Source organism: Ambystoma mexicanum, chromosome 13, assembly GCF_040938575.1.
Source record: "Ambystoma mexicanum isolate Mex_15411 chromosome 13, UKY_AmexF1_1, whole genome shotgun sequence".
NCBI classification, from domain to species: domain Eukaryota; kingdom Metazoa; phylum Chordata; class Amphibia; order Caudata; family Ambystomatidae; genus Ambystoma; species Ambystoma mexicanum.
The window spans coordinates 752,248,810-752,266,055 of record NC_090938.1 but is presented as its reverse complement, the minus strand read 5'-3'; the positions used below and the strand labels follow the sequence as shown (position 1 = coordinate 752,266,055).

Here is a 17,246-nt window from a genome sequence, read left to right as displayed (position 1 = left end):
GGCGTCTCCACCTGGTGCATGTGCAATCGGTGCGAGCTAATGCCAACTGAGGAGGAGAACTGCTGCTGCCGTGAAAATTCCGGGTGCTTGGCCTACATTTCGGAAGGCGAGCCAAGTCCGCAATGCATCACCGAGCTGCCAGAGTTCAGGGAAGCCTGTCTCTCACGGACAGTGTTGAGGATGATGATGGTGCTTATGCACGAACTTCGCGGCACTGTTCTTCCGCGTAATCCGAGTAACGAGTAAGTATACTCTGGTTGTGATGTCAGTGATGCCACTTGGTTCCATATTGTGCATTTTCTAGATAGAATTTTTTTCAAAGCAGAATGACATTTTTTACCTGAATCGACATTGATAAGAAAGTTTTGTCAGTTTAATACAGTTTGCATCTTTCTTTTTCACAGGTGGTACAGGCTGGTGGCCTATCGTTGCTTCACTTGGTGGCTTCACGGGAGGCTCGGACACCGCGTTTGGAGAGTAATACCTGCCTGTGCGGTACTTGCCATTAGACAACATTTCCCCAGCGACAGTGGACAATACCGCGGATTTTCCCTGGATGTGCTGCAACCGGAACTTTACAATGTGTAATGTTTATTATTTATGTTCAATTGAAATTAAGATCTAAAATAAAACCCAACATATATTTTAACAATGGTTGTTTTGATTTTTTAAATGAATCTAGTGTGTCTCCATTGAATAGTCTTCCTGTGCCTTGTCTTGTCACACCACATGTCTCCGGCCAGCATCCTCCCTCACGCTGGCCGCCCACCTTCAATCCACATAACCGTTGAACCCATATGCAGCAGACATACATATGTTATTTTGCGGGTTGGCATCAAGCCTCCCGGCCTTGCCTCCTCCCCCAAAAATACTTACCACACCACTTTGTTCAAGCGTTGGCAATAAAAGGCCGTTGGATTTTATTGATACAAAACATGGTTATAGGTAAATAATCAATATGGTTGATCATAATAAATCATCCTTTTGGGCACCGGGTACAGAGATGACCCTCTCTGGCCCGTGCCGCCTTGCCACCACAGGCCAGCCTGCTGCTGACTAACTGCCTTGGCATCCAGGGTCTCCAGGGTGAACTGCACCCATATATTCTCCTGGGAGGCTGAGGTATTTATAAACTCACCCCCCTGCCTTCCATGTACTAGATCCTGCAGCCTGCCTCTTACATGCAGTTAGATGGCCTCTCCTTGGTGAGGCCCTGCGGCAAACGAGTCTTGTCTGCACGACCACCGCCCCAATCCACCCCCCCGCCCTATCAAAGGCAGTTCGCACCGGGGTACTTGCGCTGGCAAGTGGAGCTGTCAGGGAGCGATAAAGGCCAAGAGGTGCCAAATAGCATGTACACTTCAAAGTGGTCTATAGAGCATGGGTTGTTGTTCCCATGTCTACCTCCAGACCCCGTGTCTCCTGCCAAGCATCCCCCCTCACGCTGAACGCCCCCCTGCAATCCACATAAGTGTGTCTCCATTCACGAGTCTTCCTGTGTCTTGTCTGCACGACCACCGCCCCAATCCACCCCCCGCCCTATCAAAGGCACTTCGCACTGGGGTACTTGTGCTGGCAAGTGGAGCTGTCAGGGAGCGATAAAGGCCAAGAGGTGCCAAATAGCATGTACACTTCAAAGTGGTCTATAGAGCATGGGTTGTTGTTCCCATGTCTACCTCCAGACCCCGTGTCTCCTGCCAAGCATCCCCCCTCACGCTGGACGCCCCCCTGCAAACCGCATAATGCCACGACATATACACGTCATTCATTCACAAACACACCCCTGTTTCGAATTCTTTATAACCCACTTCATATTTCTAATGAGAACTTCTTTGCGCTTTGCTAGTCAACCCGTGAAGGTGCTGGTTATCTGCTCTTCGTCTCTGTGAACTTCCGTGACCACTTCGAGGAAACTTGTCAGTTTGCAACCTGTGAACTGCTCCCTGTTCTACGACAAGAAACTACTCTGATCCCTGCATCTAACTGTTTGTTCGTCAAGGTAAGGCCATGTACCATAATCATTTTGCGTCCAATTTCTTTTCGTTCAAGACAGTACATGCAAGGAACTAGTCACATGTTCTGAGTTTAGTCAAATTATTTTTCTATTTTTTTAAAGTTATTCAAATACTTATCCGCATGTGAATAACGTGTATAGTTCCAAGAACCAAAACGAACCTTGCATTGGACCTTTTATGTGTCATTTAATTTTTTAACACATTGGTATTCATAGAGAATTGTTGATCTTTACTTTTCAGAACTTTCCACAATGCCTGCCTGTTCCATTGGCGGTTGCCCTTCGAAGACTCATAGTAAATCTGAAGGTACTATAATGCATGTTTTCCCTAAGACAATAGATCAGATAAGAGAATGGGTCCGATATTGCGGATATCCACCGTCTGAGCTTGAAAGTAGAGTCCTAGAAGTCTTTGCGGACAAGAGGGGTGATCGATACCGCATCTGCAGCAGGCACTTTACCTCTGACATGTACTCCACATCATTGCTAATAAAGAAGAACACACCGCGAGCGAAGCGAAAATTGCTCTCAACCGCTATTCCCACTCTATTCGTCCACATCCCTCCACTGGTGAGTCAAGTTTACGTATTTATCTCTCGGCCTTGCGGTAGTGTGTAGCATTAGCTAACAATAATTTCCCCATTTATGTATCCACTCACTATGACGGCGGAAGATTCTCCATCCGTGTCGTTATTGCAGTCATCAGCCACTTCAAGCGCCTATTGGGTAATCTTACTTAGCTATTCTGCCACTGACTTGTTTTAGGCATGTAAATCAATAGTTTTAATTTATCGTGTGATTATTTTACCTAATGGTACACCCTTGTACTCGTCCTCTAGTCTTTGTTTTCAGTTATAATTATTGTTATCCAAAATAATGCAAGTACTGTCTTTCAGGGAGATGCTGAGGAGTCCAACGCATTGACGACAACCGTTGATGTCACTCAGATGCTCGAGGTACGTTTCCGGACAGTTCCATCGATGGCGATCATCAGATCTTGCATTCTTGTAGCGTGATTGTTACACACAATGTTTCTTTCGTTTTTAGCCATTGATATGTCCTTCTGTCGTCGCCCTCCTATGTGTCTTCTTTTTTCAATATTGTGTTCATTACTAATGAAAGTCCTATGTTTCAGGGAGTCGATGGAGCATTAGTCCAAGAAGAAGGGGGAGCATGCAGTTACGGGTCGGCGCAACAGCTTGCAGAAGTGTGCACCGCAGTTACATCGTCCCTTGATGTTCTTATGCATTTCGAGGTATGGATACTGACAGTTCAATCAAGCGAAATCATATGACGTGATTACATCCGCTATACTTCCTTCTTTATTAACGCAAGTACTATGTTTCCGGGAGATGACGGAGCTTCTTCTACAAGAACATCACCCCTAGTAGTTGATGCAGATCTCTGGGTGGTGACACTTCCAACGATCGAGCAAATCGAATCATATTTAGATATCCATTATTTATTTTAGACAACTGATCATTTGTGCAGGTCTATTTAGATGAGCCGTTGACGCCTGCACAAAGTGTATGTTCTTTTTAACAAAATAGAAAACCATACTAATGCAATTACTGTGTTTCAGGGAGTTACTGAAGCATCATCTTCAATAATATCATCAATGGAAGTCTATGAGGAGCCCGAGGTATGGATCTTCACAGTTCCATCTAACTAGATCAACAATGCGTGAATAATTGTCGTTTGAATGTTCTACACAAAGCATTCATTCGTGTTTTGCTATTGAGATGTACGTGGGTATTGGTCCCCAAGTACATTTTGTGTTTTCGATATTATTATACATACTAATGAAAGTTCTATGTTTCAGGGAGTCGATGGAGCATCAGTGCGTGATGGATGTGCTTATCATGAAAATATAGTCGTTGCAGCGCAAGAGGAAGTGGAGACATGCACACACGAGTCAGAGCAACGGCGTCCCGATGTTGAAGTTCGAGGCAAGAAAGTTTCAAAGAAAAGAAAGCAAAAGAAGGTTAGTGTCCTGGTCACTATATTATGTTGTTTTTCACTGTTAATAGTTCAATACTGTTAAGTTGTGTTTAAACTGAACATCCCTTTTCCAATCTGTCCTCTAGTTGCGAGTGGGTGTACGAACTAGATCTACACAGACAGTGAAGCGAACGAGAGATGTTGCTTGTCAAACCTTTTGGCAGGGACTTGAGACTGGAGATGCATCGTGCCAATGGGAAGAATATGAAGTGATTGACAACGGAGCTATACCACATCCAGCCATTGATAGTGAATGTCCTCCTGGTAGTTCGGATGCAGTCGGAGATCAATTCACAGAATCCACACCCGCAAAAACTAAGACCGCGAGAAAGTTGAAGAAATTGTTTTATTCACCCATCGCCGGAGAAGGAACAGATGTTGCAATGGAAGAGAATGAAGTGGACGACAATGAAACACCATCAATATCACTGAACATAGCGGAAGACGATATCAGAGATTCTACCTTTCATGTGAGTGACATGTCCTCAACGTTACAGGCCGAACCAGCTGGGATGCAGAGTGACAGTATAAGGAAAGAGGCCAAATTCATTGTATTCGATAGTTGTTTGATTGATATTATTATTCGGATGAAATGTGGGCATTCGGTTGGTGGGGAAGTATGTGGGGAGCCATTGATTAATGTGACTCGTGCAATTCGAGGCACTAATCTTAAAATACATGCCACCTGTACAAAATATCATCCTTTCTCGTGGTCTGCACAACCCATGCTGGGGCAACTGCCAGCAGGCAATCTACTTTGTGCAGCGGCTGCACTTTTTAGTGGTTCAAGTTTTAAAAAGTTAGAGTCTTTCTTTCAGTTTGTGGGAATCCATTTCATTGCGAAAACTCAGTTCTACAAATACCAAACCGATTATCTATTTCCAGCCATTAGCGAAGCTTGGAGAATGGAAAAAATGTCTATTGATAGTACATTCGCGGGCAAACGGTTCAGGCTAGCCGGTGATGGACAGTGCGACAGCCCAGGATTTTCAGCCAAGTACTGCACCTACCACTTTCAGGACATGGAAAGTAAGAAAATTGTGAGTTCGGTGGTCGTGCAGGTGTCACAAAGTACATCCTCAGTGGCCATGGAGAAAGTTGGCTTTGTAGCATCATTGCAAGAACTACAATCGCGGGGAATGGTGATCGACCTGATAGCCACGGACAGACACGTTTCAATTGCCAAGACAATGAGAGAAGAGTACAAAAATATAAATCACCAATTTGACGTTTGGCATCTTGCAAAAACAATAAATAAAAAAATGTCGGCTGCAGGTAAAAAAAAAGATATGCAAGGTATTTCACAGTGGTCCAAGTCAATCAGCAACCATCTTTGGTGGAGCTCAAAAACATGTGGAGGGTCGTTGGAAATTCTACTGGAAAAATGGCGGTCAGTAATGTTACACTGTAGCAACGTTCACCGCTGGACCACAAACCAACATTTCCACAATTGTGAACATGGCCATTTGTCCACAGAGGAGGCACGGAAGAAGAAGTGGTTGATTCCTTCATCACCCACTCACAAAGCCATTGAAAAGATTGTATTTGATAAAACTATAACAAGAGATTTGAGGAGACTCACGGAATTCTGCCACACAGGAGATTTGGAGGTGTTCCACAATATGTGCCTAAAGTACAGGCCAAAACGATTGCATTTCGGCATGGAGGGCATGATAAATCGGACTCTTCTTGCGGTCTCGGCACATAACCATAATGTTGGCCGTCAACAAAGTAGGACGACCGGAACTTTAGGGACGCTTCGCTACAATAAGGCCTTCACTAAAAGAAGTAAACAATGGGTGATCAAACCAGTGTTTGAGGATATGCAATATGAGTTTATTGAGAGACTTATTGTTGACGTCCTAGATAGGCACATAAATGGAGTTGTGAACCAACCTGTGCAGGGGACAACTGCATTGCCACCCAACATTGCCTCTGGTCCATGTCCACCTAAAGAAGAGCTCATTGAGAAATACACATCACGGTTTAAATGATTGTAATTTGATTGTCTGTTCTCTCGAGTCTCCTCATGTCGCAGGCCCATTGAATATGTGTAGCTATGTATTGTGTAAATAAAAGTGATTGCTCAGTGTACATGCAATGTGTCTCTCCACCCTTGCCCCTCCCTTCACCGTGCAGTAGTGCGAACCACCCGGGTGTCACCTGTGACTTTGCTCTCGAGTCTCCTCATGTCGCAGGCCCATTGAATATGTGTAGCTATGTATTGTGTAAATAAAAGTGATTGCTCAGTGTACATGCAATGTGTCTATCCAACCTTGTTCATTTGCGCATTAAATTAAACCAAACAGTAATATAAATCATTTTTCAAAAAATATAGAATGTCTCCGTATTTATGGTTCTCTGGGGCTGCAAAGCACGCAGACAAAATGCAAAGAAGGAGTGTAAATTTCAAGTCCTGTGAGATGGCCTTACACTGAATGTAGCTAACTAGGAATGTGTGCTCGTTCAAAGTGAAGGTCAGCTGCTTTGATTTTTTGCTCGGGTGCCGGAATGGCCCACGACTCAGTATAAGGTTCTATTGTTATTTGACTTTGACAGGCCGGGACCATCCCGAAAGACATCTTTTTGGGGGTGTGGTGCAATAACGTAAGAAACGATAATGAATAAAATTTCAGAAACGATAGCCATTTAATGTTCGTTCATTAGAAGAAATAACGTCGGCATAGAAGGAGTGGTATTTCGGGGCTGCCCTACGCACAGACACAATGGAAAATGCAAATATAATGTAAGTAACTCTTTAGATGAGTTTATACCGCAATTTAATTACTATACAGTAGCTTTAAAGACGGGTTAAGTTGTACTTGTTCGTTCTATGTGGCATATTGTTTTGTACCGCGCACTATCTTGAGGAGAACCATCTCCTTTTACGGAAGCACCTCAAAACCTTCCTCTGTGCTTCTGCTTTCTCTCTCCCTCTCCCCTGCTACAACTGGTCCACTGTCTGCGACCTCGGTCCTGGGCCCTTCCACTCTCCACCTGCACTGCCTCCATGTCAACCCCTGCACTGGGGGACTGTCTCAGTATCCTACAGCCCCCCCTTGACGTATAGTACCCAGTTGCACTGTCCTAGCTATGAAATAATTTCCCGACCTAATATATAAAATGAATAATTTTAATAAAGATCTGATGGTGAGACTAATTTCATTTTTTATGTTTTTAAAACAGGTACATCCTTCATTATTGTCCATGTCACGAGTACCAGACACCGGCGGATGGGTTTTATAACCGCCAGTTGCTTCTCCGCATGAACAACGTTAGCACCCTGACCATTTTATGGGACGATCGCCAAGTACAAGTATGCCCTTACGCGGTACTAACGGCTAGATGCAACATACAGACCGTTGTGGTGGCCTATTGCCTCGTTGTTGGAACAGCCATGCGATTATCAGTGCGACCGAAGAGCTTATTTTATCGTAAACCAACACCCTGTGTACTGCACACGAACATCGCTTGCCTCAAGACGAACTATTTTGGATCGAGAGCAAAGAAAAATGCAAATCGCAGAATATTCTCTAAACATTTGATGTCCAATAAATGTACTTTGCCAAATGGACAATCTTGCCGTTTGCTTTTAAACCACAGTTTCATATTCCGAATTGTGGCGCTGTATTGTGAGATGATCTAAGACCCTGTGTACAGCAAAGGAACATCGCGTGCCTCAAAACGAACTTTTTGGAACGTGAGCAAATAAAAATGCAAATCGCTGAATATTCTCTAAACATTTGATGTCAAATAAATGTACTTTACTAAATTTACAATCTTGCGATTTGATTTAAAAGTACACTTTCATATTCCGAATTGTGGCGCGCTGTGTTGTGAGCTGATCTGTGTTGGTTTCCGGGTTCTGTGTGGAGTCGCGTAGAAGACGCCTCGGCGCGTTTGCCTACGCAGCACAGTAACGTCACGGATAGAGGCGGGGAATATGAATGTTTTGATAAAGTCTGTTTCAGGGGCGGGGGATTTGATTTAGTGCCGCAAAAGCAGGTGAGCCAGGGCGATGGGGGGAAATGATAGGATTATCAGAAAATGGCGGCTGATTTCGAGTGCGTTAATGGACGAAAAGTCGGGTAAGGTCCATAGGAAAGTTTTCTACGATCTACCGATTTATGCTTAAAAACACATGGCCGAACCATAGGGACAATAAAAAAAAAGTCCCGGAACTATCCTTTAACTTATGGCCACGCAATGGTCTTTTAGCCACTAGTTCTAAAGCTTGGGGTCTTCTGAATTCTTGTAGGTTCTATTGCACACCTAACCAGGTAGAAACAATAGAACACTTGGTTGTACATTGCACTAACTTGGCCCCTTTGAGGAAAGTAATCTTTTATTTTAAAAAATCTGATTATGTATTATTAATACCTCAGAGATTGTGGGGTATGATTTTTAATGGAGAACACATTTCTTTAAATCTGGCTGTGATTAACTATTTCTTACATTCAAAATTGCTCAATTAATTCCTTTATACCACTCTGGTCAGTAAGAATCATAGGTTTTCTATATATCCATTTGAATGATATGAGGACCTTTCCTTAACAAATGTGTCTTAAGGTTTGACTTTGTAGACGAATTCTGATTTTAACGATGTATTTTATGCACTATTTATACTTCAGATTTATTTTTTTCTAACATTCGAATGTATTGTGATAATGAAATAATTTATGATGGTGTATATTGCTTGTTGAAAGGTTGGGATTTCAACCAAAATCAATACAAAATAATATTAATAATAATAAAGGATTTAATTGAAACCAACAACTTTCTGTATGAAAGAAACCATGGCTTTTGACAATCATGGGGTATAGAATCAGCTTTTTGATCTTAAGAACGATGCAGATGAACATTCTAAGTGCACACTCCACCGTCTGGACACCTCAGCTGCTTTTGGTACCATCAGCCATGAGTCTCTTCGGAAGAAACAAACAATGGGATTAAAGGACCAGCTGTACAATGGATCTCTTCCTTCCACACCGGTGGAACCGAATACACCATGATGACCCCCTACAAATCCAAACCACGCCTGCTGTCCTGCGGATTACCTCTAGTATCAAAACTAATATCTACATGACGCTGCTGCTAAAACTTCATGCATCACTCTGGCTTCACCTGCTACAATTACACAGGCATACCTCAAATAATCTACAACCTCAAATTCCATCCACAAACCCGTCAGACAAACACATACATTGCCTGCCCATGTTGTCACAGTGATGAGAGCAAACAGACAGAAACTCAACCATCCCAAAACAAAACATATGCTCTGCCATACAGCTATTACCACTGTCTCAAGCCTTTGCCCTGATGAGATGGGCCTGTGCCCAGTACCATCGTTCCTGGTTGATTAATAATTTTGGAACCACAATGGCCAGTACCCTGGCACTCAAACCGCTATCAATGATACAAAATGAGGCATCCACACTTCTAAGGATGTACAGGTTTGGACATATGTTTTTTTTTATTTTTTTATCACAGTGTTTGGTTTATTTCAAACCTTTCATCTTGTCAACCATTCTATTTACCAATTCATATACAATTCCATCCTAAAATGTATTTTTAATTCTTTTACAGTTTAAATAAAAACTGCCTACAAAAATGTCATCACAGCAAAAGTAATAAGAAAGTTGTTCCTCCAATAAATACATAATCCACCATTCCTCTGCATTTAAATGATTTCTGCCCAAATATTGTGTTCATTAGCCGTCAGCCCTGGACAATACAATGTGATATGTTTTAAAGTCTCTATCATTCCTCTCTTTTTACAGTACCAGCAGGTTACATCACTGATCTCACCGTGCTTCCTACTCCTCAAAATATCCTTTGTGGGATATAAGTTCACGCGAAATTGCATGAACTGACATTGGTAATAGGAACTCAGACATGTCATCAGGTACTTCAGTAACGTATCATAGGTTCCTTCTCCGCCATTAGTATGCACAGAAAGTGTATAATTCTTACTAGCTTCCTGTGTACGTAGCCAATCCTGTCGCCACAATTTCCATTTTACTGCACAGAGGTTTGTTATCAGGGCTTCTTTCGCCATTTCCAATTGGCCTAACAGGGCTAAACATTCACATTTCCTTAGTACAATTGGCCAATCCTCTCCTTTATCTTCTATTTCCCTCAATATTTCAAACGGAGGAGGGACATTACCCACAATACACTTCTTAAACAGAGAAAGAGTCTTACATACTGTTATAGCATACATAGATATTAAGCCCAGTTTAAATCTAATAATCGACATTGGAACCGCTTCTGGTAGGCGGAGAACTTTTCTCCAGAATATTCCCTCTAGTGTATAGCAAATTTGCCACCAATACCTCAAAAAGGGCTCTGCTCCATATGTTACGGTGGGAACAAATATCTGTTTATAGAAATTCAAGAGCGGTAGGATGGTGAATCTACCGTATCGAGCATGTACCACCACTCCTGGGGCATTAAGCACTTTGCTTTAGATCTTAGCTCAATGGCTTTTTGATTATAATTTACACTAGAGTTTATACATATCCCCAGGTAGATGATCGATTCCACACGTCTAATTTCTACGTGTCCCAAGTGTCATTGAAAGGTGAGTTTATGCTTCCCCCTCAGTGTTCTATGAATCAATATTTTTGATTCATGGCGTTTATTACGAGGCCATTCTGTACCACATTTTCTTGTACTGCACAGAGCCTACACTCAAAACCAATGGGTGTCAATTCCATGATCACCAAATCATCATTGTAGAGCATCCACACAGGTTCGAACATATCACCCCAGCTCTACATATGATCCATTTGGCTCCCCGTCAAGAAAATGATGTTTCCAAACCCTTGCATCGCCCATCGCACCTATCATGAAAAGGGGCCTTTATCCTTCGTAGGGAGGTTCCAACACCATACGTCTCCCAGGACACCAATCTCTAGTAATACTGCACTAGATCTAGTTCCGAACTTAAACAGGGAATGACCAGGAGGTTCCTCATTCTCCTCTCTGGCCACCACAATCTGGCCAACCCCCACTTAAGCATCTATGCCTGGAAGAGAACACCCTCACATTCAGGAAACAGTCGAAGACATGGCTCTTTAACTAATTGAATAGGTAAAGCGCAACGAACCGAGAACTACGGAACTAGAAACGATCCTCGACCTGCAACACCTCGTACACGGGCAAGATGTCTATCGAGTTCCTTAAAATACACATCACTGGAGGCCAGCCTGCTATACCTCACGCTTAAAAAATCACATTCTCACAACTCTTCTCACACTGTACACTACATAGGTGCTACAACTAGCAAGTTAATTCTTTATTTTAAGAGAAGGTCATTAGCTCAGACGTTTCAAACGGTACTTGGAATCTAACTCATATGCCATCATTCATGTGGAGCACCGCAGACGAGCACTCATCGGATACCCGTCCAGAATGTCAATCTTCCCAGCGAGTGGTTGCCGGACCAGATCACGATGTCGCAAACCAATGCAGAACTCTACAACCAAGACCCAGCATGCAAATGCGTCCTCACCCGACCACCCCCCCTCAACGTCTCTCATCCCACACCAACTCCTCACTGCTAAAATCTCTCAGCCTTACACCACACTCTCCGATCAGACGACCCACGAGTTCTGGTGTACTAAACAAAGTCCTACGTTGTCCTACAAACAACTCTGTTGCACCCATTGCTCGGTGAGCAACCAGGGGCTACACTTTTGGCTAACCCGCACCAGTATGCACCCCTCCCAGAAAACAGCTCCCATACCGGCGCACAATGAATGGGTTCTTCCGACCTGCACTTATCAGCATAAAAGGTTGACACACCCACCTCTCCGTCACGTGCCCTCGCCAAACCATTTTTTCTTATAGCACCACATGAAGCGAGGCCAACATTATGGGTGGAAGGGCAGTAAATAAGACCACTCACTTTCCCTCTTCCCTGCCTGTAGCCTCCAGCAATCGCCTACCTCTCTTGCTATTGGATGTCCTCTATTCCTCCCCATCCAATAGGCGTTCTTTCTGGCCCTCAAGTCCTTCAAGGTGCTCTCCAATGTGCCTTCAGCAGTGTTTGTGCTCTCTCTTTCTCTCTTGCTCTATCCCTCTGTCTCCTACCCAACCGGATGCCCCTTCCCCCCGTCCAATCATTGGAGAAACCTCCTTCAAACTATCAGAGGACATCTTTCTCCCTCAAAGGCCTCACCCAACGTCGAGGATCCCCGCGTCTTGCGGTTACACGCGGGTTATTGGCAGGGATGCAGAAGGGTCAAGCAGAGAATAGCTACATGGAACGTGTCATCATATCTTGAGAAATAAAAGGTGGTTTGCCTTAACCTTCAAACAACACACATTCGAACATCCCCAATGTGTGTTAATCATGCAAGCATATTTTTTACTTTACATAGAAAACACAAAATGCACAGGAATCGTGCTCGAGCACATTGCGCTAGGAGTCGCCCTCTGAAAGAGTGTCGGATAATGTATGGAGCACTTTCCGAGCTACATAGCCTCGGGGTGCTTGTTGGGGTTTCAGAGGGGAACGGGTGGGTGGTGTCAAGAGCCACCTGAATATATCCTCTAGAACAAGGCTTTCTCCCGCCTGTTCCTCATTGAGACGTGAAGACCCGGCATTGCAGGGACATTTCTATTCTTCTTTTCCAGGTCAGGGGTTGAGGATTGATGTGTAATACGCCAACCAGCTGCACGCGCCAAACAGCAGCACGCGCCAACCAGCTGCACGTGCCAACCAGCAGCATGCGCCAACCAGCAGCACACGCCAACCAGCAGCACACGCCAACCAGCTGCACGCGCCAACCAGCTGCACTCGCCAACCAGCTACACTCCCCAACTAGCTGCAATTGCCCACCAGCTGCATTCGCCCACCAGCTGCACACGCCCACCAGCTGCACGCGCCCACCAGCTGCACACGCCCACCAGCTGCACGCGCCCACCAGCTGCACGCGCCCACCAGCTGCACGTGCCAACCAGCAGCACGCACCAAACAGCAGCACGCGCCAACCAGCTGCACGTGCCAACCAGCAGCATGCGCCAACCACCAGCACGCGCCAACCAGCTGCACGCGCCAACCAGCTGCACGCACCAACCAGCTGCACGCGCCAACCAGCTGAACCTGCCAACCAGCTGCACGCACCAACCAGCTGCATTTCGCCAACCAGCTGCACTCCCCAATTAGCTGCACACGTCAACTAGCTGCACTTGCCTACCAGCTGCACGCGCCCACCAGCTGCACGCGCCCACCAGCTGCACGCGCCCACCAGCTGCACGTGCCAACCAGCTGCACGCTCCAACCAGCTGCACGCGCCAACCAGCTGAACCTGCCAACCAGCTGCACGCACCAACCAGCTGCATTTCGCCAACCAGCTGCACTCCCCAATTAGCTGCACACGTCAACTAGCTGCACTTGCCTACCAGCTGCACGCGCCCACCAGCTGCACGCGCCCACCAGCTGCACGTGCCAACCAGCTGCATGTGCCAACCAGCTGCATTCGCAACCAGCTGCATTCGCCAACCAGCTGCATGCGCCAACCAGCTACACACGCCAACTAGCTGCACTTGCCCACCAGCTGCATGCGCCCACCAGCTGCACGCACCCACCAGCTGCACGCACCCACCAGCTGCACGCGCCAACCAGCTGCACGCGCCAACCAGCTGCACGTGCCAACCAGCTGCACGCTCCAACCAGCTGCACGCGCCAACCAGCTGAACCTGCCAACCAGCTGCACGCACCAACCAGCTGCATTTCGCCGACCAGCTGCACACGTCAACTAGCTGCACTTGCCTACCAGCTGCACGCGCCCACCAGCTGCACGCGCCCACCACCTGCACGTGCCCACCAGCTGCACGTGCCCACCAGCTGCACGTGCCAACCAGCTGCATTCGCCGACCAGCTGCATGCGCCAACCAGCTACACACGCCAACCAGCTACACTCCCCAACTAGCTGCACTTGCCCACCGGCTGCATGCGCCCACCAGCTGCACGCGCCCACCAGCTGCACGCGCCAACCAGCTGCACGTGCCAACCAGCAGCATGCGCCAACCAGCAGCACACGCCAACCAGCAGCACACGCCAACCAGCTGCACGCGCCAACCAGCTGCACTCGCCAACCAGCTGCACGTGCCAACCAGCAGCATGCGCCAACCAGCAGCACACGCCAACCAGCAGCACACGCCAACCAGCTGCACGCGCCAACCAGCTGCACTCGCCAACCAGCTACACTCCCCAACTAGCTGCAATTGCCCACCAGCTGCATTCGCCCACCAGCTGCACACGCCCACCAGCTGCACGCGCCCACCAGCTGCACACGCCCACCAGCTGCACGCGCCCACCAGCTGCACGCGCCCACCAGCTGCACGTGCCAACCAGCAGCACGCACCAAACAGCAGCACGCGCCAACCAGCTGCACGTGCCAACCAGCAGCATGCGCCAACCACCAGCACGCGCCAACCAGCTGCACGCGCCAACCAGCTGCACGCACCAACCAGCTGCACGCGCCAACCAGCTGAACCTGCCAACCAGCTGCACGCACCAACCAGCTGCATTTCGCCAACCAGCTGCACTCCCCAATTAGCTGCACACGTCAACTAGCTGCACTTGCCTACCAGCTGCACGCGCCCACCAGCTGCACGCGCCCACCAGCTGCACACGCCCACCAGCTGCACGCGCCCACCAGCTGCACGTGCCAACCAGCTGCACGCTCCAACCAGCTGCACGCGCCAACCAGCTGAACCTGCCAACCAGCTGCACGCACCAACCAGCTGCATTTCGCCAACCAGCTGCACTCCCCAATTAGCTGCACACGTCAACTAGCTGCACTTGCCTACCAGCTGCACGCGCCCACCAGCTGCACGCGCCCACCAGCTGCACGTGCCAACCAGCTGCATGTGCCAACCAGCTGCATTCGCAACCAGCTGCATTCGCCAACCAGCTGCATGCGCCAACCAGCTACACACGCCAACTAGCTGCACTTGCCCACCAGCTGCATGCGCCCACCAGCTGCACGCACCCACCAGCTGCACGCACCCACCAGCTGCACGCGCCAACCAGCTGCACGCGCCAACCAGCTGCACGTGCCAACCAGCTGCACGCTCCAACCAGCTGCACGCGCCAACCAGCTGAACCTGCCAACCAGCTGCACGCACCAACCAGCTGCATTTCGCCGACCAGCTGCACACGTCAACTAGCTGCACTTGCCTACCAGCTGCACGCGCCCACCAGCTGCACGCGCCCACCACCTGCACGTGCCCACCAGCTGCACGTGCCCACCAGCTGCACGTGCCAACCAGCTGCATTCGCCGACCAGCTGCATGCGCCAACCAGCTACACACGCCAACCAGCTACACTCCCCAACTAGCTGCACTTGCCCACCGGCTGCATGCGCCCACCAGCTGCACGCGCCCACCAGCTGCACGCGCCAACCAGCTGCACGCTCCAACCAGCTGCACGCGCCAACCAGCTGAACCTGCCAACTGCACGCGCCAACCAGCTACACACGCCAACCAGCTACACTCCCCAACTAGCTGCACTTGCCCACCAGCTGCATGCGCCCACCAGCTGCATGCGCCCACCAGCTGCATTCGCCCACCAGCTGCACACGGCCACCAGCAGCACTTGCCAACCAGCTGCACACGTCAACCAGCTGCACGTGCCCATCAGCTGCACGTGCCCATCAGCTGCACATGCCAAGCAGCTACACATTTCAAACATCTGCGCTCACCAACATGCTTTACATGCCAACCAGGTGCATGCACCAACCAACTGCACACGCCAACCAGCTGTACACACCAACCAGCTGCACATGCCAACCAGCTGCAAATGTCCTCCAGCTGCACATGCCAATCAGCTGCACGCACCAACCAGCTACATACATCAACCCGCTACACCCGACAACCAGCTGCACATGCCAACCAGCTGCACATGCCAACCAGCTGCACATGCATGAAGGGACAACTACTGAATTTACGGCTAATGCCAGAGATTTTTATGAGGTATTCAACCCCGACTAGATGGCAGTATAACTAGCAGGTTATAACAATGCCACCAGTCCCCAGCGTGAAGAGCTCCTGCAAGAACATTATGGATACCCTAATGCCCCCACCAGAGATATGCATCCTTGTGATCCTCAACCGGTGGAACCTGGTTGCCCGACTATGGGTAAGTGAACTGGCACATGAAGCGAGCAGGACAAGACTTTTGCCAATGAAGAGGACCATAGCAAGGCAGAGCCTTTTGGTCAGGCCAAATTTGCACGACCCCGATGACTGGCATCCATGGAGGTGGACCATGTGCAATATACTCCCACCACGGAAGACGACCCTGATGGACTTGCATCCATGGAGGTGGACCATGTGCAATAGACTCCCACCACGGAAGACGACCCTGATGGACTGGCATCCATGGAGGTGGACCATGTGCAATAGACTCCCACCACGGAAGACGACCCTGATGGACTGGCATCCATGGAGGTGGACCATGTGCAATAGACTCCCACCACGGAAGACGACCCCGATGGACCTGCATCCATGGAGATTAACCATGTGCAATAGAGTCCCACCACGCAAGACAACCCCAATGGACTCTGGACCATGTTGGATTAGCATGTGCAACACTACTCACAACAGACACCTTTAGACCTTGGGTGCAGCCTAGCGGTCGCCCTTACCTCCTTGGGGGCCTGGATGGCGATGTATTGGTCGAAGATCTTGCGTGCCTTGCCTTGAAGCTTGGCGTTGGGCTTGCTCTTCTTGTAGTCCTCACAGGCTGTCCAGAAGTCCAGGTTCTCCTCGCTGAACTCCGTCTGCAAGAACCCACGGAAGGCGGCCCTGCCGTCTGGAAGACAAATCAGAGGGTAGCCAATTAGGGGTGATCCTCGCCTCATTACACATATGGTCGGAGGTCTTTGCCAATATTATGCATGTGTGATATCCCTCGTCCTATTCTAAAGAGTGTGATGTGAATGAACATGTTATCTCATGCCTCCCTTCTCGCCGACCTTCTGAACCCTGGCTATCAGTGCATCTTTCCTCCATGCGCTGCCTTCTTAGGCGCCTTGAACGTTCCTGGCTCAAGCAACCTACCACCCCCTACCAAACTGCTTACTTCTACTATCACTCCCTCTATGACTATTGTCTTAACTCTGCTAAACGCACCTACTTCTCCGAGCTTCTCCACTCTCAGTCCTCTCACCCTCGCTGTATCTTCCAAACCTTAACTCGGCTTCTCTCCCCACCT

General features: G+C 48.1%; 1 protein-coding gene across 1 annotated transcript in view; it reads right to left on the bottom strand.

Moving 5' to 3' along the window:
- Positions 1 to 17,246, bottom strand: part of LOC138521901 (regulator of G-protein signaling 3-like) — a 346,623-nt gene that overhangs the window by 16,749 nt on the left and 312,628 nt on the right. Inside the window, exon 6 of the mRNA XM_069635060.1 lies at positions 16,678 to 16,844. Coding sequence (XP_069491161.1) covers positions 16,678 to 16,844 — 167 coding nt within the window. The remainder of the gene's footprint in view (positions 1 to 16,677; positions 16,845 to 17,246) is intronic.